We start from the raw sequence: 25,636 nt of genomic DNA, 5'->3' as shown, positions 1-25,636 counted from the left end.
CGGTCTGTTCGATGATTCTATGTCTCTACAAGTACCTTTATTTTTTAAATGGTTAGGAATCATAAAATACTCAAAGATGATGTCTTGCGCAAAATCATACCACTCTGATTTGAATGAAAATATCAAAGTGCTTGCATTCTGGAGGTTCTTAATTTCTGGAAGTTTGCAATGGAAAGAACTTGCCTACACATCTGTGTATTTTATATATTTTTAACCTAAGGTTTGAAAAATAAGGCAACTCCATCTTCTCCTTAAACAGGAATAGAGCCAATAGCTTTTTAAATGTTTATGCAAGGGCAAAGGAAATATGCAGACAAAAGAGGTGCGGGCTTTCTACATAATTAACGCTGAACATAGAGCAAGTTAGCTTGGTATAACGCAAAGAGCAATGTTAGAGACCACGGATCTGGATTGAACTCTATCTTAAACAAGACATGGGACTTTGAGAAAGTTCCTGGAACGCCTTTGTGTCTTGGATTTCTCATCAGTAAAACTGTGCGGTTGACAGGGCAATACGAAACCAGGCACGCAAAAACATTTTGTAAGAGAGCTGCTGTTTCTCATTTAGAATGTGTTGGCTGTGCGTAACACCATTAGTTATCATTCATCGAGGGCAGCTTCTGGACTCTGTTAGGAATCTCAGTTGGAAGCAAAAGCAGCAGTTGAAGAACAGAAGCCCACACATTCTTAAGTTCTTTCCGTTCGTGAAAGCAGTAACCTTGGAAACCGGGCTGGCACCATCCCGTTCAGTCATAAAGCTTAGTCTTTCTTGCTTTTCTCCGTCATGTTTGGGGTACCGCTATTTCATTGTCTTTTCGTTTTGTGTTCTCTCCATATCGTTCACACAAAGGAGAAGATTTCCTTCTACTGAAGCCAGTTCCAAACCTTCCTCGTCGCCCCTTCTGTCCGTAGCCCTCCCACCCTCTTCCCTGCGTCGCAGTCGCAGCCCCAAAGTCCTCAAGGACCAACACTCCCCGGAGGGGCACTCCGAGACCCCGGGGAAAAGGGAATGGAGCAGGTAGAAGCTGAAGGGGCTCTGACTCAGGTCCGAGAGCCAAGCCAAACCGCCAAAATTAACCCCAACACTCTCCCCGCAGACACAGCCCTCGCGAGAGACGACCGCAATGGGCGAGAGAAGCCCACTTTCTCGCGAGAAGAGGGGGCGTCGGCGGAAACTAGGAAATTGGACCCCTAGGCGACCGACACCGCCGGTGGGCGGGGCCAGCGTCAAATCCACCCCCTTCCGGCTCCTTTCCCCGCCCCCTCGGCTGAGGTGTGGGGCCGAAGGTGCGGGCAGTTAGGTTCTGTAGGTTCCTCTCCGCGGGCGTGGGGTGGTGTTCGAAGCCTCCAGAACGCGTCCAGGCAGGATTTGAGGAGAGGGGGCGGGGAGGGGCTGGCGGCCCCGCCCCCTTCTCCGGCTCGCGGGCGGGCGAGCGCGCTGGACCGCCCGCTCCCTCTCCCGGCCCTGGGGCCGCGTCCCCTAGGCAACTCCGCTGCCTCGGCCTGAGCTTCTGCCGGCAGGTGTCGGCGGCGAGGCCCCCCCCACACCAGGCACAGCCCGGTTCGTCCCCATGGTAGGCTTCGGGGCCAACCGGCGGGCCGGCCGCCTGCCCTCCTTCGTGCTGGTGGTGCTGCTGGTGGTGATCGCGATCCTCGCCTTCAACTACTGGAGCATCTCCTCCCGCCACGTCCTGCTTCAGGAGGAGGTGGCCGAGCTGCAGGGCCAGGTCCAGCGCACCGAGGTGGCCCGCGGGCGCCTGGAGAAGCGCAATTCAGACCTCCTGCTCTTGGTGGACTCGCACAAGAAGCAGATGGACCAGAAGGAGGCCGACTACGGCCGCCTCAGCAGCCGACTGCAGGCCAGGGAGGGCCTGGGAAAGAGATGCGAGGATGACAAGGTAAGGACGGATCCGCGCCGCTCAGCCCCCGTCGTTTCGGCTCCGAGGTGGGGGTGCCAGCCCAGGAGCGGCTGCCTCCTGCCTTCCAGGATTGCAGCCCCGGAAGCTCCCCTTTACCGCCAACAGCCCTGCTTCTGCCGGACTTTTACTGGTTTAATCACGGCCACATTCTCCAGCCCCTGCCCGAGGAAACTGTAAGTTCTGGTTCTCAGAGTGGCCTGCGTGCGGGTGCCGCCTTTTCTCCAGGCTCAGCTGCTGAGCTGGCAGTAGTAATCATCTGGCCCGTGTGGCCGCCTGACGTTCACAGATTCACAAATCCGGAGGCTGCCAGATTTGGTGTGGGTGTTGTTGCCTTATTCCGTGCACACTGATCAATATTAATTAATTTATTGAAAGAATAGGGCCTCCTCTAACTCTACTTAGGGTAGTCACCATATATTTTTTAAGCCAGTATGACTTTTTATAAATCTCTATAGGACAATGTATGAAGTAGTTAAAGAATCAAATGTTAGCTGTCCTCTTTGTGATCAAAATGTTACGATAGGCTCTGACACGATATATGCACCACATTTGTGACTTGGATATAATTAATCCAAAGTTATGTACTTAATTTGAATCATTAATGAAATTAACCTAAAAGGTAGAATTTTAAAAATTTCCTATGCAACAGAATCTTATGTCAGTGTTTTCATTGTTTTTGAAAGGATATAAAAATGAAATTTTGTATGCTTAAGCAGCTACTGTGGTTGGTGTTTTATGCAGATGGAAAGTCATACAAAGTTTAAATTTAAAAAGTTTAAAGCTGGACTGTAACTAGACCTGCTACTAAACAGTCTTTGTTCTCATTAGCATATTGGAATTATATATTAATTTATGACTTATGCAATTTCTGGTGGTGTGGCAGAGTTGTAAAAATTTCTGGGTGGGCTCTAACGGTTTGGCTCAGTGGATAGAATGTCAGCCTGAGGACTGAGGGGTCCCAGGTTCGATTCTGGTGCTGGCACATCCCCAGTAGGGAGTGTGCAGGAGGCAGCTGATCGATGTCTCTCTCTCATCGATGTTTCCAACTCTCTATCCCTCTCCCTTCTTCTCTGTAAAAATCAATAAAATATATTTTTAAAAAATTTCTGGGTGGGATAAGTAGATGCTTTTCTTTCTGTATGCTTCTTTGGTAATCTTCACATTGGTTGTGTGTGTGTGTATGTATGTGTGTGTGTATTCCTATTATAATTACAAGATTTTATTTTGTATATCAAAATCACTTATAGTAAATTGTTATAAGTTAAAATCTTCATGAGCTCCCAACTTCTTTATTGTCACCAGCTTCTACCTTCATAAAGATTGAGGCCCTTAGGTAAGTGCTTTTCTATAACCCCCTCCTCTTTACCACAACATAGACATCCTCTGAGAAGAGCAAGAGATCAGCAAATTTATACACATACTACACACTGAGCTCTAAAGACAAAATTCTCTTGGGTGCAGTAGGCAGAAATCTATGAAATTTTGAAATATTTATTTATTTAATATATTTTTATTGATTTCACAGAGGAAGGGAGAGGGAAAGTGACATAGAAACATCAATAATGAGAGAGTCATTGATCAGCTGCCTCCTGCACACCCAACCCTGGGGATCGAGCCACAACCTGGGCATGTGCCCTGACTTGGAGTCTAACCATGACCTCCTGGTTCAGAGGTAGATGCTCAATCACTGAGCCACGCTAGCTGGCTGGTAAATAAGACCTTCGGACGCGGATTGGTTAGGTATTACTATTAAAGTTCTTGTCTCCAATCTGAAAGGAAAGATAAGTCTTTTCTAGTAATTTATACTCTGGATTCCGTTTCTTCTATCTACTGGACTGTAATGATCAGTTTAGTAGGTTTTCACTTTTACCTTCAAACAAATATAGGTATCCTGTTCTAAACATTTTTTTATTCCCCTATTTACTTCCTTCTCCCAATGAACCAATTTCTTTTTTTTTATTTCCTCTGCTAAACTCCAATTTTTAGTGGTCTGTAAATGTTTCAGCTTCTTATTTCGTCCCCATCTTAATCATGTTTTATTCTGTCAGCCATCCTTCTTTTCTCCTTTTTTCTGAAACCATTCACTTGAAGGTCTTCCTAGTCAAATCCAAAAATCATTTTTATTTTCAATCTATTTAGTTTCTCAGTAATTTGGTCCTGTTGATTATCTTTAGCTTCTTGGAAACTATCTCCCTTCTTGCTTCTATAATATTGAACTCTCCAGATTTGCCTCCTACCTTCTTTATTATATTCTTTGCTGGATTATTTTTTCCCCCTCCAATCACCTAATAATGGACTCTATTCATGGGCCTTGCTGTCTCTTTGGAGCAGCATTTCTAAAAGTGGTGTTTAACAGAGCACTGTCCTAGGAATTGTTAATAGGTGATCAGGAGGAAAAAAAGGAAAACCTCCTTTTTTTGGAGGGAAATGTTAAATAGTATAAGTAGTATATACTCTCCCTGGAGTTCATAATTGTTACATGCTGTTGACTCAGCTCTGACTCCTGGTGACCCTGTGAATGAGTGATGTCCACAATGCCCTGTCCTAGCTCCTGTGGACTCATGCCCATGGCTTCTTTTTTGGAGTCAATTTTCCTCAAACCTTACTTTCAGAGAGGCTGCATCACTCACTGCATCCAGTCAGAATTCCAGCTACCTTTGTCTCCCATTATCTCCTGATCCAAACTTTGTTCCAAACTTGTTATTTTGCTTACTTTTGTCTCCCTACCTGCTTTTCTGTGTCAGTTAATTCCTGTTTCTGTAACCTTTGTTCCTGCCATTTGACTTGTAGCCTCTTGCCTCTTTTCTGTGTGTCTTACTACCAAGAGATTGTACCAGTCTTTAGTTTCTGATCTGTATCCAACATGAAGTCCTTGGGACTTCTAACTGGAGCGTGCTTTTTCTTCTTTGTGCACAATTTACATTTATTGTTTGAGCCACAATAATTAGTTTTGTTCTTCATTTTTCACTAATAGCTTCTTATGTGCTAACCTTGTCTTCTCAACCCAATTTTAAGTTCCTTGAGGAAGGTCCATTATTTAAGTTTTTTTCCTATGTGTTCTTAATAGTCTTCAGTGATGATGCAGTGTTATGGGTTACTGAGTTAGGATGGGCCCTAATCCAATGTCTTGAGTCCTTATTAAGAAAACTTGGACACTGATACACAAAGACACACAGGGAAGAAGGCCATATGAAAATGGAGGCCTTGATTGGAGTGATGTACCTATAAGCCAAGGGATTGCCAGCAACTCTTATAAACTAAGAAAGAGGCAAGGAAGGGTCCCCCTCTAGAGACTTCAAGAGAGAGCGAGCATGGTCCTACAGATAACATAATTTTGGACTTCTAGCCTCCAAAATTGTGAGACAATAAATTTCAGTTGTGTTTTTGTTGTTGTTGTTGTTGTTTTAATATATTTTTATTGATTTTAGAGAGGAAGGGAGAGAGAGATAAGAAACATCAATGAGAGAGAATCATTGATTGGCTGCCTCCTGCATGCCCCCTACTGGGGATCGAGGCTGCCACCTGGGCATGTGCCCTTGACTGGAATCAAACCCCGGACCCTTCAGTCCACAGGCTCTGAGCCAAACCAGCTAGGGCAATTTCAGTTGTTTTAAGGCACCAAATTAGTTTTGGCAACCCTAGGAAACTATACAAGATTCAATAGAAACTGCAGCAAACTTTCTTTCTTATTTTTTGTGGAAAGTGATTCTAAAATGTATAAGAAAATATAAATAACCTAGTTTGGCCAAATTTACAAAAAGAACAAAGTTAGAGGCCTTATACTCCCAAATTTTAAGATTTAATGTAAAGATGTGGTAATCAAGACAGTGTAGTATTGATGAAAAAAATAGACATATAAATTGCTGGAGAATAGAGTGTAGAAATAGACCCATACATATATGGTCTACTGATTTTTGTAAAGGTGCCAAAGTAGTTTAATAGAGAAAGTCCTCTCTCTCTCTCTCTCTCTCTCTGGTGCTAAGCATTTTATTTTTAAAATTATTTTTTATTTAAACTTTTAATTGTTGACACTACTACAAATATCCCCCATCCTACCCCCCTACCCCCTTTGCCACTTCCACCCAGCCCCCAGCTCCTGCTCCCTTGGCCCTCACCACACTGTTGTCTGTGTCGATGGGCTATGCATGTATGTTCTTTTCTTTTTTTTATTTATTTTTTATTTTTTTTATTTTTATTTTTTTAAATATATTTTATTGATTTTTTTTACAGAGAGGAAGGGAGAGAGATAGAGAGTTAGAAACATCGATGAGAGAGAAACATCGACCAGCCGCCTCCTGCACAATCCCTACTGGGTATGTGCCCGCAACCAAGGTACATGCCCTTGACCGGAATCGAACCCGGGACCCCTCAGTCCGCAGCCAACACTCTATCCACTGAGCCAAACCGGTTTCGGCTCTTTTTTTTAATTTTATATTTATTGATTTCAGAGAGGAAGGGAGAGGGAGAGATAGAAACATCAATGATGAGAGAGAATCACTGATTGGCTGCCTCTTGCACGCCCCCCACTGGGGATCGAGCACGCCACCCAGCATGTGCCCTTGGCTAGAATCAAACCTGGGACCCTTCAGTCTGCAGGCCAACACTCTATCCACTGAGCCAAACCGGCTAGGGGCCTGCCTATATGTTCTTTAGCTAATCCCTTCACCTACCTTTATCCAGTCCTCCTCTCTGACATTTGTCAGTCTGTTCCATGTATCCATGCCTATGGCTCTATTTTGTTCATCAGTTTATTTTGTTCATTAGATTCCTCATATTAATAAAATCATATGGTATGTCTTTCTCTGACTGGCTTATTTTGCTTAGCATAATAATCTCCAGGTCCATCCATGCTGTCACAAAGTGTAAGAGATCCTTCTTTTTTAATAGCTGAGTATATTCCATTGTGTAAGTATACCATAGCTTTTTTATCCATTCATCTACTGATGAGCACTTGGGCTGTTTCCAGATTTTGGCTATTGTACATAACACTGCTATGAACATAGGGGTGCATATATTCTTTCTAATTGGTGTTTCGTGATTCTTAAGATATATACAGTAGGACCTTGGGTTACGTTGGAAATCTGTTCCTACAGCACCATGTAATGCGATTTTCGCCATAAGTCGGACCCACCTAATAACCACCTATGTTGCTCACATGGAGCACATACACAGCAGTAATGAAGTGAAACAGTAAAAAAAATTTAAACGAAAGATAACAATTCCTGACCTTTACTTGTGGTAAATAAATAATAAAAAACATAAAGCATATATGTACATATGTCGAAATGATGGAACTTTTTTTTTTTTTAATAAATAAATGGGAGATGGTGACATAACCACGAAACAACGTACGTCAAGTCCAAGGTAACCCAAGGACTGTCTGTTACCCAGAATTGGGATTGCTGGATCAAAAGGCAGTTCCATTTTGAGGAAACTCCATATTGTTTTTCATAGTAGCTGCACCAGTCTGCATTCCAACCCAGAGTGCAGGATGGTTCCCTTTTCTCCACTTCCTCACCAGCATTTGTTTGTTGATTTATTGATTGTAGCCATTCTGACAGGTGTGAGGTAATACCTCATTGTAGTTTTAATTTGCATCTCCCTAGTGATTAGTGACCTTGGGCATTTTTTCATACATGAATTGGTCATCTATATGTCTTCTTTGGAGAAGTGTCTATTCAAGTCCTTTGCCCATTTTTTAATTGGATCGTCTGTCTTCCTGGTGTTGAGGTGTATGAGTTCTTTATATATTTGGAGATTAACCACTTATTAGATGAATCATTGGTGAATATGCTCTCCCATACAGTGAAATCTCTTTCCATTTTGTTGATGGTTTCTTTTGATGTGCAGTAGCTTTTTAGTTTGATGTAGTCCCATATGTTTATTTTTTCCTGTTTCCCTTGCTCTCAGAGATATGTCAGCAAAAATATTACTCCAAGAGATGTCTGAGATTTTATTGCCTACGTTTTCTTCTAAGATTTTTATGGTTTCATGACTTACATTTAAGTCTTTTATCCATTTTGAGTTTATTTTTGTTTATGGTGTAAGTTAGTGTTTTAGTTTTTCACATGTACCTGTCCAATTTTCCCAACACCACTTATTTATTGTATTATTTCTTAAAAATATATATTTATTGATTTTAGAGAGGAAGGGAGAGGGAGAGAGAGAGAGAGAGAGATGCTGGAAGCCGGTCCATCCTTGCTGCTTGACACAGTCGCTGCAGGAAAGAAACATCTGCACAGCATATGTTTCAAGGGACCTGGCATATATAGCATATTGTTCTTAATATGTTTGCTCTCCTTAGCGCCATGTGTTTTAACCAAGGTCACCTCTCCAAGAAAGGTTGTTTCCCCAGGTAGGAATTTTTTCCTGAAGTCAGGGAGGGAATAAAACCCCTTAACTAAGTGCCAGGCGGGTAGTTAATAGCTTTAACTAAGAATAAGCTACATAATCTTTACTCCTTGGAATGGAGATAAGAAACGCCCTAACCTTTGGAATAGAAATTGACAGGATTAAAATCAACTGGTATAAATACAGATGTAACAAGACAACAACAGAACATGGCAGGAGAACCTGGATAGAACCTGGCTGGAGAACCTGGCTAGAGAACCTTGCAACAGAACCTGACTACAGAACCTAGAGACAGAACCTAGCGAGAGAACATGGACACAGAACTTGGCTAGAGATTCTGGACAGAACCTGGCTACAGAACTTGGCTACAGAACTTGGCTGAAGAACCTAGACACAGAACCTGGCTATAGAACCTGGCTGGAGAACCTAGACAGAACATGGCAGGAGAACCTGGCTGGAGAATCTGGAGAACCCTGGCTGGAGAACCTAGCAAGAGAACATGGCTACAGAACTTGGCTGGAGATCCTGGCTAGAGAACCCAACTCTGCTGATGAACTGAACACTGCCTTCATGTCATTCCTTTTTGCCGACTCCGTCCACACATTTGGGGACCCCTGGACCTGCTGGGGTTGGACCCCAGCAGATAGAAACATCAATGATGAGAAAAAAATCATTGATCGGCTGCCTCCTGCATACCCCACACTGGGGATCGAGCCTGCAACCTAGGCATGTGCCCTGACTGGGAATCAAACCGTGACCCCCAGGTTCATAGGTCAGTGCTCAACTACTGAGCCATGCCAGATGGGCCCCACACCATTTATTGAAGAGACTGTCTTTACTCCATTAGATGCTCTTGCTTCCTTTGTGAAATATTAATTGACCATAAAGGTGTGGGTTGATTTCTGGGCTCTCTGTTTGTTCCATTGATCTACATGTCTGTTCTTGTGCCAGAACCTGGCTGTTTTAATTACAGTGGCTTTGTAGTATAGTTTGATATACAGTATTGTGATCCCTCCAACTTTGTTCTTCTTTCTCAAGGTTGCTGAGGTTCTTCTGGATCTTTTTTATTTCCATATAAACTTTTGGATTATTTTTTTTTAGATCTGTGAAATAGGCCATTGATATTTTAATAGAAATTGTGTTAAGTCTATAGATTGACATTTTTATGATGTTAATTCTTCCAATCCATTAATATGGCATATGCTTTCACTTGTTTGCATCTTCCTCTATTTCTTTCTTCAATGTCCTATCGTTTTCCTAGTACAGATCTTTTACCTCCTGGTTAAGTTTATTCCGAGGTACCTTATTATTTATTTATTTATTTGCAATAGAAAATGGGATTGCTTTCTTAGGTTCTCTTTCTGAGAGTTTGTTATTCGTGTATAAAAATGCCACCGAATTCTGAGTATTAATTTTGTATCCTACTACTTTGCCGAATTCATTTATTAGATCTAGTAGTGTTTTTGGTGGAGTCTTTAGAGTTTTCTGTGTACAATATCATGTCATCTGCAAATGACAGTTTTATTTTCTCCTTTCCAATATGAGTGCCTTTTAGTTTGTCTTCTTGTCTGATCGCTGTGGTTAAGACTTTCAGCACTATGTTGAATAAGAGTGGTGAAAGCAGACATTCCTGTCTTATTCCTGATCTTAAGGGAAAAACTAAAAGTGCCCATTGAATATGATGTTAGCTGTAGGTTTTTTAAATATGACCTTTATTATGTTGAGGTATGCTTCCTCTATTCCCACCTTGGTGAGAGTTTTTATCATAAGTGGGTGCTGGATTTTGTCAAATGCTTTTTCTGCATCTGTTGATATGATCATGTGATTTTTGTCTTTCACTTTGCTTATGTGCTGTTATCACATTTATTAATTTGCGGATATTGTACCACCTTGCATCCCCAGAATAAATCCCACTTGGTAATGGTGTATGCTTTTTTTAATGTATTGCTGGATCTAGTTTGCTAATATTTTGTTGAGGATTTTACCGTCTATGTTCATCAGGGATATTGGTCTATGATTTTTCTTTGTAGTGTTCTTACCTGGTTTTGGAATTAGGATAATGCTAGCTTTGTAAAAAGAGTTTGGAAGTCTTCCCTCTTCTTGAAATTTTTGGAATAATTTCATGAGGATAGGTATTAGTTCTTTGATTGTTTGGTAAAATTCACTTGTGAAGCCATCCAGACCAGGACTTTTGTTTGCTGGGATTTATTTTATTTTATTACTGCTTCAATTTCATTAGTTGTTATCAGTCTATTCAGATTTTCAGATTCTTCCTGATTCAAGTTTGGAAGAGTATATGTTTCTAAGAATCTGTCCATTTCACCCAAATTGTCCAATTTGTTGGCATATAGGTGTTCATAGTATTTTCTTACAATCTTTTGTATTTATGTGAGGTCAGTTATTACTTTGCCTCTTTCATTTCTGATTTTATCTATTTGGGTCCTTGCTCTTTGTTTCTTGGTGAGTCTGGCTAAAGATTCATCATCTGGTTTTTCTGTTCAAGGAACCAACTCTTGGTTTCATTGTTATTTTAGACTCTGTCATTTATTTCCATTCTAATCATTACTATTTCCTTCCTTTTGGGCTTTTCCTATTGTTCTTTTTCTAGTTCTTTTAGGTGTAGGGTTAGATTATTTATTTGAGATTTTTCTTGCTTCTTGGGGTAGGCCTGTAATGCTACGAACTTCCCTCCCAGAAATGCTTTCTCTGTATCCCATAGATTTTGGGTAGTTGTGTGTTCATTTTTATTTATTTCCAGGTAATTTTTTATTTCTTTCTTGATGTCTTTGGTAACCCATTTATCATTTAATAACATGGTATTTAGCCTCCATGTATTTGAGTTATTTTGAGGTGTGTTTTTTTATTGTAGTTGATTTCTAGTTTCATACCATTGTGAGTTGACAAGATGCTTAGTATGATTTCAATCTTCTTGAATTTGTTAAGACTTATTTTGCATCCCAACATGTGGTCTATCTTTGAGAATGCTCTATGTGCACTTGAGAAGAATGCATATTCTGCTGCTTTGGGATGAAATGTTCTGTAAATATTGATTAAATCCATCTGATCTAGTGTGTCATTTAAGGTCGTTGATTTCCTTTTCGGAAGATCTATCCACTGATGATAGTGAGGTGTTACAGTCCCCTACTATGACTGTATTGCTGCCCATCTCTTCCTTAAAGTCCACCATAAGTTTTGTTATGTATTTAGGTGCTCCTATATTGGATGCATGTATGTTTACAAGGGTTATGTCCTCTTCTTGGATCCATCCCTTTAGTATTATGTAATGACCGTCTTTGTCTCTTGTATGTATGGCCTTTGTGTTTTGTTTTCTTAAATGATACAAAGTGTTCTTTTTTTTTTTTTTTTTTGAAGGAAGGGACGCCACACCTCTACTCAATTAAGAGAAACATTTTTATCAGCATAGAGGTCTTTTTCTTTTTTACACATATGCCATGAATTCATAGGGAATGAGTTCTAGCAGCTCAGGCTCCTTTCCATTGGTTCTCACAGAGTGCTTCTCTGGGTGGAGTATGCTGACGCTTCAGTTGAACCCAGGTACCTTTCTCTTTGGCTTCCTTCTTTTTCTAATCATTTTCCTTCACTTGTTTCAGGAAGTTATCTTGGCTCTTAGAGTGCTTAACATGCTCAATAATACTTTAATTCTCTTGGCAAGAAGCTTGTTGTTAACCTGTTTGTTCATAGCAGTGCCCACTGCATGCTGGGTAACATTGTAGACTCTTCCAGTTTTGCCGTGGTAACATTTTTGGGGCATTCCTTTTTTAACTGTTACCATTCCCTTCATGTCCACAGTATCACCTCTCTTGTAGATTCCCATGTATGTGGCCAAAGGAACAACTCCATATTTTCTAAAAAGCCTAGAGAACATATAGCCGGGTGCCTCTACTCTTTCTCTTTGTGTTTTGGTGAATTACTCAAAGATGGTGGTTCTGGCTGAAAGGTTATGGCCTTTGTGTTTAAGTCTATTTTGTCAGATATGAGAATTGCTACCCCAGCTTTCTTTCATTTCCATTTGTATGGAATATTTTTTCTATCCCTTCACATTTATTCTGTGTGAATCTTTTGTTCTGAGTTGGGTCTCTTATAGACAGCATATATATGGGTCATGTTTTCTTATTCATTCAGCTACCCTATGTCTTTTGATTGGACTATTTAATCCATTTACTTTTAAGGTTATTATAGATAGGTAATTATTATTTGCCATTTTTTGCTCTATACTTATGTTCCTCTCTATTTCTTTTTCTTAAAGTAGTGGCTCAGTGGTTGAGTGTTGACCTATGAACCAGAAGGTCACAGTTCGATTCCCAATTAGGGCACATGCCTGGGTTGTGGGCTCGATACCCAGTGGGGGAAGTGCAGGAGGCAGCTGATGAATGATTCTCTCTCATTATTGATGTTTATAGCTCTCTCTCCCTTCCTCTCTGAAATCAATAAAAATATATTTAAAAAATAAAAGTAAATAAATAAAAGTGGTATTGTTTTTTAAAAAAGAAAAGAATTTCTTTTCTTTTCTTTTCTTTTCTTTTCTTTTCTTTTCAAGACCAAATTTCTTCAAGATTAACTATACCAATGTACCCAGGAAAGAAAGGAATGTTATTAATGTCAAACTCTGTACAAGACAGGCTTTTTACACGTTCCATGAATCTTCCTCTTGTTATGGATGAAGAAACAAGCTTAAGAGAATGGCAGATTCTAAACTCAGATCTGTTAACTATATTTACCACATAGTATTATATATATATATATATATATATATATATATATATATATATATAATTTTAAACATGTAAAATGATATATATAATAAAATTATATATTATATAAAGCAGTTATCTCATCAATAAATCAAATGACTTTAGTATTCACTATGCCTGTTAGTTCCCAAGGATTTCTATAGCAAACTGGGAGGCTTAAAACAACAGAAGTTTATTATCTCACAGTTTTGGAGTTTAGAAGTCCAAAATTAAGATGTTGGCGGGGGGCCATGCTCCTACTGGAGAGAGGAAGATTCTTCTAGCTTCTGACAATCTTAGGTGTTCCTTAGTTTATGGTAGTGTAATTCCAGTCTCTGTCTCCATCTTTCATGGCTGTCTTCCCAATATGTTTTATGTCTTTGTCTCTGCATGGTGTTATCTTCCCTGCCTAGCCTTCATTTAGCGTTGTTTTCTCTTCTTTTAAGGGTTCCAGTCATATTGGATTAAGATCTACCCTAATTCAGTATGACTTCATTTTAACTTTATTACATCTGTAGTGACTCTATTTCCAAGTAAGGTCACATTCACAGGTATTGAGGGTAGGGTAGGATTTCAGTATATCTTTCTGGGATCACAATTCAACCCATAATAAATCTATAGATCAACTTGGAGTGAATTGAACTTAATATTGAATACTAGTAGCCCTGCGCACGAGTCCGTGCACCAGTAGCTCTCTACGGGGCCTGGCCACTTCGCACCCGCTGCCCAGAGGCTGTCCGCAGCTCAGAGGCCCACGGCGACGAAGCAAGCATTCCGCCAGGCCACTCACACTGCCCACTCTCAGCGGCCACCCCCCCCAGGACTGGGGGACTCCGGCGGGGCTGAGAGGACTGGGCACCGCCATCTTTGTGACTGAGTGATGTTTAATTTGCATATTACCCTTTTATTAGATAGGATTCTAATCCATAAACATGGTGTATAGGTCTTTCTTAAAATTATAATTTTATAAATTTAACATTTTATAATTTTCAGGGTTCAGGACTTACATTTATTTTGTTTCATTCATTCCTAAGTATTTCATGTGTTTGATGTTATAAGAAATGGAGTTGTATCTTTTATTCCATTTCCACTTGTTCTTTGCAGGTATATAGAAATGCTATTAATTTTTGTATATTGATCATTTCCCTGAACTAGAATGAATTAATTCTAGTACTAATGGAAGCTAAGGAATTTTAAGGAATCTACCAAAAAAGCCACTAGAACTCATTAGTAATAGCTTTTTTTAAAAAAAATTAATGCCTTTTAAAATTCTCTTTACACAATTATGTCATCTGAAAATAAAGACAGTTTTTTTCCTCCCTTTCCAATTTTTCCCCCTTGCCTTATTATACTGGCCAGGTGAAATTGGATATTCTTGCAGAAAAGCATTTGGCAAAATTTAACATCTATTTATAATAAAAAAAACTCTCAGCAAAATAGGATTAGAAGGAAACTTCCTCAAATTTATAAGGGCTGTCTATCAAAACCCCCAGCTAACATTATATTTAATGGCAAAACTAAATTTAGTCTTTCTCCTAAAATTAGAAACATCTGAGGGTTTTAAGTAGAGGAGTTAGTTGATCAAACTGAGCTTAAAACATTACTCTGACTGTAGAATCGAGAATTGATTGGAAGGGAGAAAAAGTTGATGTAGAGAAAATAACTACACATAAGATTTTTGTTTAAAAATCTTTTTAGTAGTGCAGATGAAAGATAATGGAGTCTTCAACTAAGCACAATGTAATTCTTAACCTGGGCAATACCAGCCTCAGGGAGCATTTTGATTAGTACTCACGACTAGTGAATGTTAATGGCATTTATGCATGGAGCCAGGAATGATGATGTTCTGTACTGCAAGAGAGAGTCCCAACATTGAAGAACTCTCCTGCTCCCAATGCCAGTAGCCCCTTGATGGAGAAACACTGAGTTACTTAAGGCACAGAAATGGGGAGAAATAGAATAACAAGATTTTGAATACGCTTGATGTGTGATGGGGAGTCAAAGATGAATTTCTGATTTGTACAACCCAGCTGATTGAAGTGCTGTGACCTCAGGTAGGAACCTTAGATTATAAGTTAGTTTGAGAAAAGTATAATTTTAGGTAAGTTTAGTTTGAGGAATCTATAATAATAAAAGGGTAATATGCTAATTAGACGGAATGTCTTTCTGGGCATCATTCTGGACATCCATCTGGACAAAGTCGGGCTGGGGCGAAGCCCAGGTCCTAGGTGCCTGCTGGCAGCGGCCTGAGTGAAGCAGCCTGGTCCCGGGTGCCTGCCAGCGACGGCTGGAGTGAAGCCTGGATCCCGGGTGCTGGAGGGAAGCCGGTGCCGGCAGCCGAGGGAAGGAAGGCCTACTCTTGCATGAATTTTTGTGCATTGGACTTCTGGTCCTATATAATAAAAGGCTAATATACAAATGACCGAATGGCGAACGACCGGTTGCTATGATGCACACTGACCACCAGGTGGCAGACGTTTAACTCAGGAGCTGTCCCCTGGTGATCAGTGTGCTTCCACAGGGGGAGTGCTGCTCAGCCAGAAGCTGGGCTCATGGCTGGCGAGTGTAGCAGCGGTGGTTGGGAGCCTTTCCCACCTCTGCGGCAGTAGTAAGGATGTCCATGGGGAGTGGGCCTAAGCTGTCAGTCGGACATCCCCCGAGGGCTCCCAGACTGTGAGAGGGTGCAGGCCAGGCTGAGGGGGACCCCCCCGCCCCGCCCTGAGTGCACGAATTTCATGCACCGGGCCTCTAGTCTATAGAATAACAAGTAGGCAGTTGGAAATATACTTCTGGAACTCAATAGAAAGGACGGGCTTTAAGAACAGATTTGTCTGTAATGGTTGTTGAAGTCTTGAAGTCATAGGAATGGCCTAAGTTGTAGAGTGAGATACTGAATATATAAAATAGAGCCTTGCAAGCATATAAGACTAGTAGAGGAAGAGCAGGTTGAAATGACTGAGAAAGAATAGCCAAAAAGAAGAAAAATCTGGATGTAGGCCAAGGGAAGAGTTGTTAATGTTAATTGCTGTAATTATTTATTTATAATTGTCTCTCCATACCTAATTGTGAGCCAAGCAGGGCTGTATGTTCTATTAATCTTTGTATTCCCATAGTTCCTAGCATCTGTTTTGAGTACCTGGTTCATACTAAGGTAATAATTGTTGAGTGAATGACCATATCTGCACATATATATTGGATCTATTTTTTTCATGTTTTTCACTTTTATATTGTGAATTTCTTGACTATAAAAATCTAGTCTTAACTTGGTAAACACATATATTTGGTACTATGTGCTATGTGTGGACTCACTAAATATTTGATGATTGATTCAGTGCTTTGCACTGGTTCTTAACCAGAGAATGTATAAATATGTGCTAGGGCTAGATTATTCGCATATCTGGTTACACTACTTTTCTGAAAGACATAACAAAAATATTCTGATGTAAAACTACTTATTATCAACTCATCTTTCTAGCATAGAATGTATCTTTTCTTTGAAATGTATGATAATACATTTAGTTAGTATTTTCTTCATTTAGAAACTCAGAAATATTTTTTTATTCAATTTAGTATTTAAGTGAAGAAAACCTTGGGGTTAGTTTAATGGGATTATAGTGAAAAAAATGAATTATCTTATAGGTTGCATATCATCAGGGACATGTTTCATAACCTGGAAACTGTTATGGGTTGGCTCAACGAGATAGACCACCGACTCAGAATTTAAATTTGAAAGCCGTTTATTAAGCTGGCCAGCTGACCACAGCCCGTACCTTCCCCCTCTGGGAAGCCTCGCGGCATGTGGCAAAGAGCAAGTGTGCATTATGATTTTTATAGCAAAACAGTGTTACCTTAGAAGCTCACAGAAAGTTCATAAGCACAAAGGGGGGGTAAACAGAGTCACACCTGGCTGGTCTAAGAACTAAGTGGGCTAATTCTCCTTAACAGTGAGCAAAAGACTGAGAAAAATAATTCTCGTAGCTGCCGAGAGACTATTTGCAGACTGCTAAGGGGCCAGCCCAAACGTTCAGCCAAGCGTATCAACAGAAAGCAGAATAAATCAAAGTAGCTCTTACTTCACACAGACCAGTAATGATTTACACTTTCTTAATAGACCAGCCCAGGCTGGAGCTGTATCCAGTCTCTCTTCTCTGTAGTAATTTGGCTAGTCCCACACAAACAAACTTTGCCCCGACCCCATGATGATCGGTGGCGAGAGACAGACAAGGGAAGGGGTGACCTGTTTTCACAGATCCTCACGCAGGTGCCCGCCTGGCCGCGTCCCTTGGGAGCTTAGATTCGTCGTAGCTAAGGTGCACCCGTATAAACCCCGGGCCTGGTCACCTCCACATGGGGGTGAGTCACCGTTATGCCATATGACGAATCGCGGAACCGCAGGTTGGGGCCCACTCGGACTCCGTAACCGAAGTCGTGGAGCCACACAAAGGAGAGGAGAGGGCAGGCCCCCTCCCTCCACACTCACACACTTTCACCAGACATTCACTCAGAGTTTAAACAATCCACCCAATTCCTAACCATTTCCTGATTCCTGAGGGAGCTCTATAGCTTCCAGGGAGGTGATCAAGCTCCCCTTCCACTCACCCGGAGTGGGCCTGACTGATAGGGGGTCGACAAAGATGACTGACCCTATCCCATTTGACAAAGACAAAGACAACAAATAACAAAGACAAAATAAATCAGCCAAATGCAACCTAAGGTTGCCCGGAACCTGCAGCTTGCTCCTTGGAGTCCTGAAAATTTTCAAAACACATTGCAGCAGGGTATACACAGAAGCAGACAACTTCTTGACAACAAATACCAAGACAAACAAATACCAGACAGACAAACCCAGTGCAGCCTACAGCCGCACGAACCAGGGACCCCGGCCACCGTCGTGGCCGCGGGTCAGGACCAGGAGTACCGCTGCGTCCAGCCCTCCGTATAGGTCCTTCCGTGGGACGTCCCAATTCCTGTTTAACGACCGGTCCTTACCTCTCTCGAGAGTCCAGGTGGCTTGGTTTCCGAATTGAAAGTTTTGGGTGGACTGGAGGCCTCCTTGGTAATCGTTCTCCACAGGTGTGGGGTATCTCGCTGAGTGCCCGGCGACCAGTGGGGGAGAGCCTCCTGCCTTGAATAGGGGGTCCCTCTCCTCCCTTCCGGGGGAGAGCCTCCTGCCCTAAACAAGGGGTCCCTCTCACCCCTGCTGGGGGAGAGCCCTCTGCCTTAAATAGGGGGTCCCTCTCACCCCTGCTGGGGGAGAGCCTCCTGCCTTAAATAGGGGGTCCCTCTCACCCCTGCCGGGGGAGAGCCTCCAGCCCTAAATAAGGGGTCCCTCTCCTCCCTGCCGGGTATCTCGCTGCGGGCCTCCAAATGTTATGGGTTGGCTCAACGAGATAGACCACCGACTCAGAATTTAAATTTGAAAGCCGTTTATTAAGCTGGCCAGCTGACCACATGCCGCGAGGCTTCCCAGAGGGGGAAGGTACGGGCTGTGGTCAGCTGGCCAGCTTAATAAACGGCTTTCAAATTTAAATTCTGAGTCGGTGGTCTATCTCGTTGAGCCAACCCATAACAGAAACTAACTTGAAATAAACTCACAAAGGGTAAAATGATATAAGTTCATGTACTGATAAGAGTGCTTTATGACTTTTCAAAGCACATACATGCATAAGTCATTCATTTGGGAAAGTTGAGTATCTACCATGTGCTAGGTGCTACAGAAGGAAAGATGATAAGATTTATGCTTGTCCTCAAAACTGGATCTAATGGGGGAAACACACATAGAGAAATAATATATAATGCATGATTAAATGCTATAGTAGAATTATTTATAAAGGGACTTGACAGTACAAAGGAACAATTGATTAATTGCTTTAGGAAGTCAGAAAAGAAAGGTTTCACTGAAGATGAATCCTAATGAGTAAAGAGTAGTTCACCAAACTTAGAAAGGGATAAAGACAAGAGGATTGTAAGTGAATCCAGGAAAGCTTGAAAGTATGTTTTACCTTCACAGATCAAGTAGTTCAATACGAGAGTGGAATGTAAGATATAAGTGGTGAGAAGGAAGGAAATTTGTGGCTGTAGATAAAGATATTTAGGACTAGACTATTTTAATTACTTTTAAGTTTAGAATTCATGGGCATTAAGTGTATTCACAATGCTATAAAACCATCACCACTATCTATTTTCAGAACTTTTTTATCATCCCAAACAAAAACTCTGTACCCATTAAGCAATAACTGTCTTAGGCCCTCAGCCTCTGGTAACCCCTCTCTATTCTACTTTTTGTAGCTATGAATTTGTCTATTCTAAATACTTCATATAAGTGGAATCATATCATATTTGTCCTTTTGTGTTTGTCTAATTTCATTTAGCATAATGTTTTCAAGATTTCACCATATTGTAATATGTATCAGAACTTTATTTCCCTTTATGACTGAATAATATTCCATTATATGGAATATATCACATTTTGTTTAACCATTTTTTGTTTTGTTTGTTAATCCTCACGCGAGGATATTTTTCCATTGATTTTTAGAGAGAGTAGAAGGGAGGGGGAGAGGCAGAGAGAGAGAGAGAGACATCCATTGGTTGCTTCCCAAACATGCCCCACTGAGGGTCAGAGATTGAGCCTGCCACTGAGGAACGTGCCCTTGACCAGAATCGAACCTGGAACACTTCAGTCTGCAGGCCAACCCTCTATCCACTGAGCCAAACCAGCTAGGGCTCCATTTATCTTTTGATGGACACTTGAGTTGTTTCCACCTTTTGACTATTTTGAATAATACAGCTTTGAATATTGTTGGTCAGGAATCTTTTTGGGTCTCTGTTTTGTTGTTGTTGTTGTTAATCCTCAGCTGAGGATATTTTTCCATTGATTTTTAGAGAGCGTGGAAGGGAGAGGGAGAGACAGAAACATCGATGTGAGAGATATACTTCAATTGGTTGCCTCCTGCACACACCCCAACTAGGGATGGGGACCCTGTAACCGAGGTCTATGACCTTGACTGGAATCTAACCCGGGACCCTTCAGTCCACAGGCTGATGCTCTATCCACTGAGCCAAACTGGCTAGGACTGGGTCTCCATTTTTAATTCTTTTGGGTATGCACCTAGGAGTGGAATTGTTGGTTCATGGTAATTCTATGTTTGAAACCATAAAACTGTTCTTCACAGTGGCTGCACTATTTCACATTCCCACCAGCAATACACGAGAGTTCTAGTATCTCCATAAACTTGTCAATTTACCTTATTTTTTATTGTTTTGTTTTTATTTTTTTAAATAATAGCCATCTTAGTGGGTGTGAAGTGGTATCCGATTTTGATTTTGATTTGCATTTCTCTAATGACTAATGATGTTGAATATCATTTCATGTGCCCCTTGGTTGTTTCTACTTTTTGTTTTTTTTAATCTTTGGAGAAATGTCTCTTCAAATCCTTTACCCATCTTGAATTGAATTGTTTGCTTGTTGCTGAGTTGCAAATATTTTCTCCCTGCGGTGGTTGTCTTTTCACTCTGTTGGTAGTGTGTGTGTGTGTGTGTGTGTGTGTGTGTATACAATTGATTCCAGAGAGAGAGGAACATCAATGATGAGAGAGAATCATTGATCTCCTGCTTCTTGTATGCCCCTCTCTGGGGATCAAGCCCACAACCCAGGCACGAGCCCTCACCGAGAATTGAACTGTGATCTTTTGGTTCATAGGTCAGTGCTCAACCACTGAGCCACACCGGTCAGGCATTGTGTCTCTTGATGAAGAAAAGTTTTTAATTTTGATGAAATCCAATTTTATCTATTTTTTCAGTTGTCCATGCTTTTGATGTCATATTTAAGAAACCATTACCAATATAGTCAAATTTTTATTTTGAAAAAATAATTATGGGCATAGTATGGAGGATAATTATAGAGAAAAGAAATTAAAGTCAAGATCTGCTAGGCAATACATTACTGCAGAAGTTTAAGCAAGAACTATGGACTTAAATTTTTTTAAAAAAAGCACTTACTATGTGCCAGGCACTGTTGGATTTATTTATCTCAGATGTAATTCTTTTAATAACCCTGTGGGGCAGATAATATTCTCATTTTACAGATGAGGAAACTAAAGCACAAAGAAGTTAAGCTGTATGCCAAGGTAATAGAGCTAACAAGTCATGGATTCCAAATTTAGACCCAGCAATTTAACCTTAGAGCCTGTTCTTTTAAGCACTATGCTATTAAGCCTCTACATAATCACAGCCTTTTCTTACCTGTAACACTTTGTTCAGTACTCATTACATGATGTAAGTTTAAGAAAGATCCAGTGAAAAACAACTAAAATCAAAGTAGAAAAGAGCAGTTACTAGAGAACCAACTACAAAGACCTGGAAAAAACTTGAAAGAACATGTGACTAAAGAATATGGATATAAACTTTCTATACCAAATTTTGCAGGGGAATTTTATGCTTATACATATTCTACTTATAAATGACCCATTCTTATAGCTTATGCTGCTGCCCTAATGCTGTATAGTATTTCCTGCCTTAGCTGGAAGAAAGGAGGAAACTATTTTACATCTTTGTGGGGAAAGTTTCTTCATAGGTTTTACTTCCTTAAATGTTATCCCTCCCCCAAAGGAGGATTTACCCCTCAGATGTTATGGTGCCTTGAATGCCTCCGGATAGAGATTTATTTGAGTTGACTGCATAGTGTACATATTTTCCAAAATGAAAAAGAATTTTTTAAAAATTGTGGTAAAAAACACATAACATAAATTTACTATTGTAAACATTTTCAGTTGTACAGTAATGTTTGCTGTATGCGTATTGTTGTATAACAGATCTTTAGAACTTTTTCAGCTTGCAAAACTGAGACTCTTACCCATTAAACAAAACTTGCCTTTCCCCTCTTCCCAACTCTGACTGAGAAATAGTTTTTTATTTGAGAAAAGATTTTAATACAGAAACTCTTACAGTGACATAAAATAATTGCACATAGAAGGATTATCCTTCATTAAGAGAACAAAATTATATTAAACTAGAGGCCTGGTGCACGAATTCGTGCCTGGGTGGGGTCCTGAGAGGGGGAGGGAGCTAGGATGTTATTGGCCCTCCAGGTGGGTGGTGGGATGTCCTTGCCAGCCTGGGTTCTGAATCCGTCCTGCTGATGTTCGTGCCAGCTGCCAGGAGCCACCTGGCAGCTGCTTTTATATCGTTTCTTCCTTGCAAAGCATCTAGGGAGGGGAAGCGGCCGCCGTGCCCAAGGCCCACTTCCAGGAGGCCAGCAGTGCTGTCAGGATCATGCAGGCGGCACTGGTCCATGGGTGCCTGGCCCGTTCTCCGGAGATTGGACCTGTAGGACTATTGTGGGAGTGAGTGGCTGCCGCTGGGCTGGTGGGCTGCCTGGACATGTCAGTCAGCTGAGTGGCGCTCCTGCTGTGGGAGCGCACCTACCACTAGGGGGCAGCTCCTGCATTGAGCATCTGCCCCCTGGTGGTCAGTGCATGTCATAACGACTGGTCGTTCCGGTCATTCAGTCGCAATGGTTGCTTAGGCTTTTTTATGTATAGACTAGCGGCCTGGTGCACAAAAATTTGTGCACTCGGGGGGGTCCCTCAGTGCGGCCTATGCCCTCTTGCAGTCTGGGACCCCTCGGAGGATGTCCACCTGCTGGCTTACACCCTCTCCCTGGGGGATTGGGCCCAAGCTGGCAGCCAGACATCCCTCTGGTAGCCCGGCAGCCCTCGGGGGATGTCCACTTACCAGCGGGGAGCAGACCTAAGCTGCATTCGGACATCCTTAGTGCTGCTGAGGAGGTGAGAGAGGCTCCCACCATCACTGCTGTGCTGGCAGCTATCAGCCTGGCTTGTGGCTGAGCAGAGCTCCCCCTGTGGGAGTGCACTGACCACCAGGGGACAGCTCCTGCATTGAGCATCTGCCCCCTGGTGGTCACTGTGTGTCATAGTGACCAGTCATTCCCAGTCGGTCTGCAGTTAGGGTCAATTTTCATATTACCCTTTTATTATAATAGGATAAAGCCCTGGTGCATGGGTCGGGGCTGGCTGGTTTGCCCTGAAGGGTGTCCCGGATCAGGGTGGGGGTCCTGCTGGGGTGCCTGGCCAGCTGGGTGAGGGGCTGATAGTTGTTTGCAGGCTGGTCACACCCCCTTCAGGGTGGGGGTCCCCACTGGGGTGCCTGGCCAGCCTGGGTGAGGGGCTGATGACTGTTTGCAGGCTGATCAAGCCCCCCCCCCCTCCAGTGGGGACCCTCACCCCATGGAGGTTTGGCCAGCCTGGGTGAGGGGCTGATGGCTGTTTTCAGGCTGGCCACACCCCCTTTAGGGTGGGGGGTCCCCACTGGGGTGCCTGGCCAGTCTGGGTGAGGGACTGAGGGCCGTTTTCAGGCTGGCCAAGCTCCCAGCCTCTCCTTTTTTTTTTTATTCTGGGATTTATTTACCTTCTATAATTGAAACTTTGTAGCCTTGATTGGAGCTCAGAGCCGGCTAGGGCGGGTGAGAAGCTTGGCTTCCTCCATCACTGGGGCAACCAAGCCTCCTGCTTACTCCAGCTCCGTGGCTGCCGGCCGCCATCTTGGTTGGGTTAATTTGCATATAGTCACTCTGATTGGCTGGTGGGCGTGGCTTAAGGTGTAGCGAAGGTACAGTCAATTTGCATGTTTGTCTTTTATTTGTGTAGATTAGAACCCTTATAAATCTAGAACATATACTCACAATATGCTGAGAACTGAATTGAGTGTTCTAGTACAGTTACTTAAGGGAAAATTAATATCAGAAGACTGAAGGATGACTCTACTATCAAATTTTTTATTTGGAAGTAATGAGTATGATCAGCTGAATTAGCTTTCACACGAAGTGAGCTGTATTGGCCTTCTGCTAGGCAGAAGGATTATTGTTGAAAGTAAATTCCTCTGGTAGTCTATGTTGGGAATATCTTAAACACATTCACTTAAATACATTGTAATCAGGCTTTTGTCTCCACCACACCACAAAGTATCCTTTTCAAGGAACCATTGATTTCAGTATTGCTAAGTCCATTTGTCAATACTCAGTCATCATCTTCACCTATGAGCAACATTTAACACAGTCAATTACTCCCTCCTCCTCTCTGAAACAAATTCTTCATTTTGGCTTTCAGGAAATCTAGCTTTCTTCCCTTCTATTTCACTAGCCATTTCTTCTTTTCTGGTTCCTTCTCAAATGGGATGCTTCAAGGCTTAGTCCTTGGATCTCTTCTTTATCTACACTCAATCCTTGCCACCTCTTTAAATATCTATACACTGATGATTTCCAAATTTCTGTCTTTTATTCAGACTATCCCCTTGAATCCTGGGCTTGACATCCTACTCCCTACTCATTATCTCTTCTCAAGCAAATATTGTTTTGGATTTAACCTGTCAAAAGCCAAACCCCTCATCTTTCTCCTCCCCCAAAACTTCTACTCACAGTCTTCCCCAACTCAGTTAATAGCAACTGCTTCAGTTCCCCAGGCCAGAAGCTTTGGAGTCATATATATCTCTTTCTCACCCTCGTATCCAATTTATCAAAATCCTGTTGACTCAGCTTTAAAATATATCCAGAATCCAAACACCTCTCCCTATCCCCATCATTACCATCCTGGTCTAAACTACTACAATTTCTTGCCTAGATTATTGGTGGTAGTTTCATTGGCCTCCTTTCTTCTGTCGTTATCCCACTTCAATCCATTTTCAACATAACATTAGATCATGCTCCTTATCTGTCCAAGATGCTCCAGTGGCTTCCATCTCAATTGCAGAAAAAGCTCAAGTCTTTGACAATAGTCCACAGACCCTATACCATTTTCTTCCGTCACAGTTCTCTGACCCCATCTTTTAATACTCTTCTTGCTGCTCCCTTGATTCATACCAGTGATTCACACTGACCTGTTTAATGTTCCTTGAAACATCAGTCATTCTCCTGTGATAGGGCTTTTGCACTAACTGTACCCTCTGCCTAGAATACTCTTCCCCCAGAGAGCTGCCTGGTAATGCTCACTCTTAAAAGTCTTTGTTTAAATGACATCTTTTTGTTGAGGCTTTCTCCCTCCTTTCCATCTCTAATTTTCTCCACAGCACTTATTAGTTTCTGATATGTTGTATGACTTGTTTATTGTATGCTCAGCCCACACAGGAAAGCAGGGATTTTGTTGTTGTTGTTGTTGTTGTTGTTGTTAAATATATTTTACTAGAGGCCCAGTGCATGAATTCGTGCACCAGTGGGGTCCGTCGGCCTGACCTGCGGGATTGGGCCGAAACTGGCTCTCTGACATCCTCCAAGGGGTCCTGGATTGCGAGAAGGCGCAGGCCAGGCCGAGGGACCCCACCAGTGCACGACTGGGGCCTGGGAAGGACTGCAGGAGGGCTCTAGGGTGTGTCTGGTTCGTCTCACTCATCCCGATCAGCCAGACCCCAGCAGCAAGCTAACCTACTGGTTGGAGCATCTGTCCCCTGGTGGTCAGTGCACATCATAGCGACCGGTTGACCAGTTGACTGCCTCCTGGTGGTCAGTGCATGTCATAGCGAGCGATTGAGCATCCTTAGCATATCATTAGCATATTATGCTTTGATTGGTTGAATGGATGACCAGACACTTAGCATATTAGGCTTTTA

General features: G+C 41.9%; 1 protein-coding gene across 2 annotated transcripts in view; it reads left to right on the top strand.

Annotated features, from left to right (window-relative positions):
- Positions 1-1,269: 1,269 nt before the first annotated feature.
- Positions 1,270-25,636, top strand: part of GOLM2 (golgi membrane protein 2) — a 113,335-nt gene continuing 88,968 nt past the window's right edge. For both annotated transcript variants that reach the window (XM_070423580.1, XM_070423570.1), the window contains exon 1: positions 1,270-1,898. In XM_070423580.1, the coding sequence (XP_070279681.1) occupies positions 1,572-1,898 (327 nt within the window). In that variant the 5' untranslated portion in view covers positions 1,270-1,571. The remainder of the gene's footprint in view (positions 1,899-25,636) is intronic.

Source organism: Myotis yumanensis, unplaced genomic scaffold, assembly GCF_028538775.1.
Source record: "Myotis yumanensis isolate MYYU_CA2020_CCGP unplaced genomic scaffold, mMyoYum1.0.hap1 SCAF_1, whole genome shotgun sequence".
Lineage (NCBI taxonomy): Eukaryota > Metazoa > Chordata > Mammalia > Chiroptera > Vespertilionidae > Myotis > Myotis yumanensis.
This window is presented reverse-complemented; position numbering and strand designations above follow the sequence as displayed.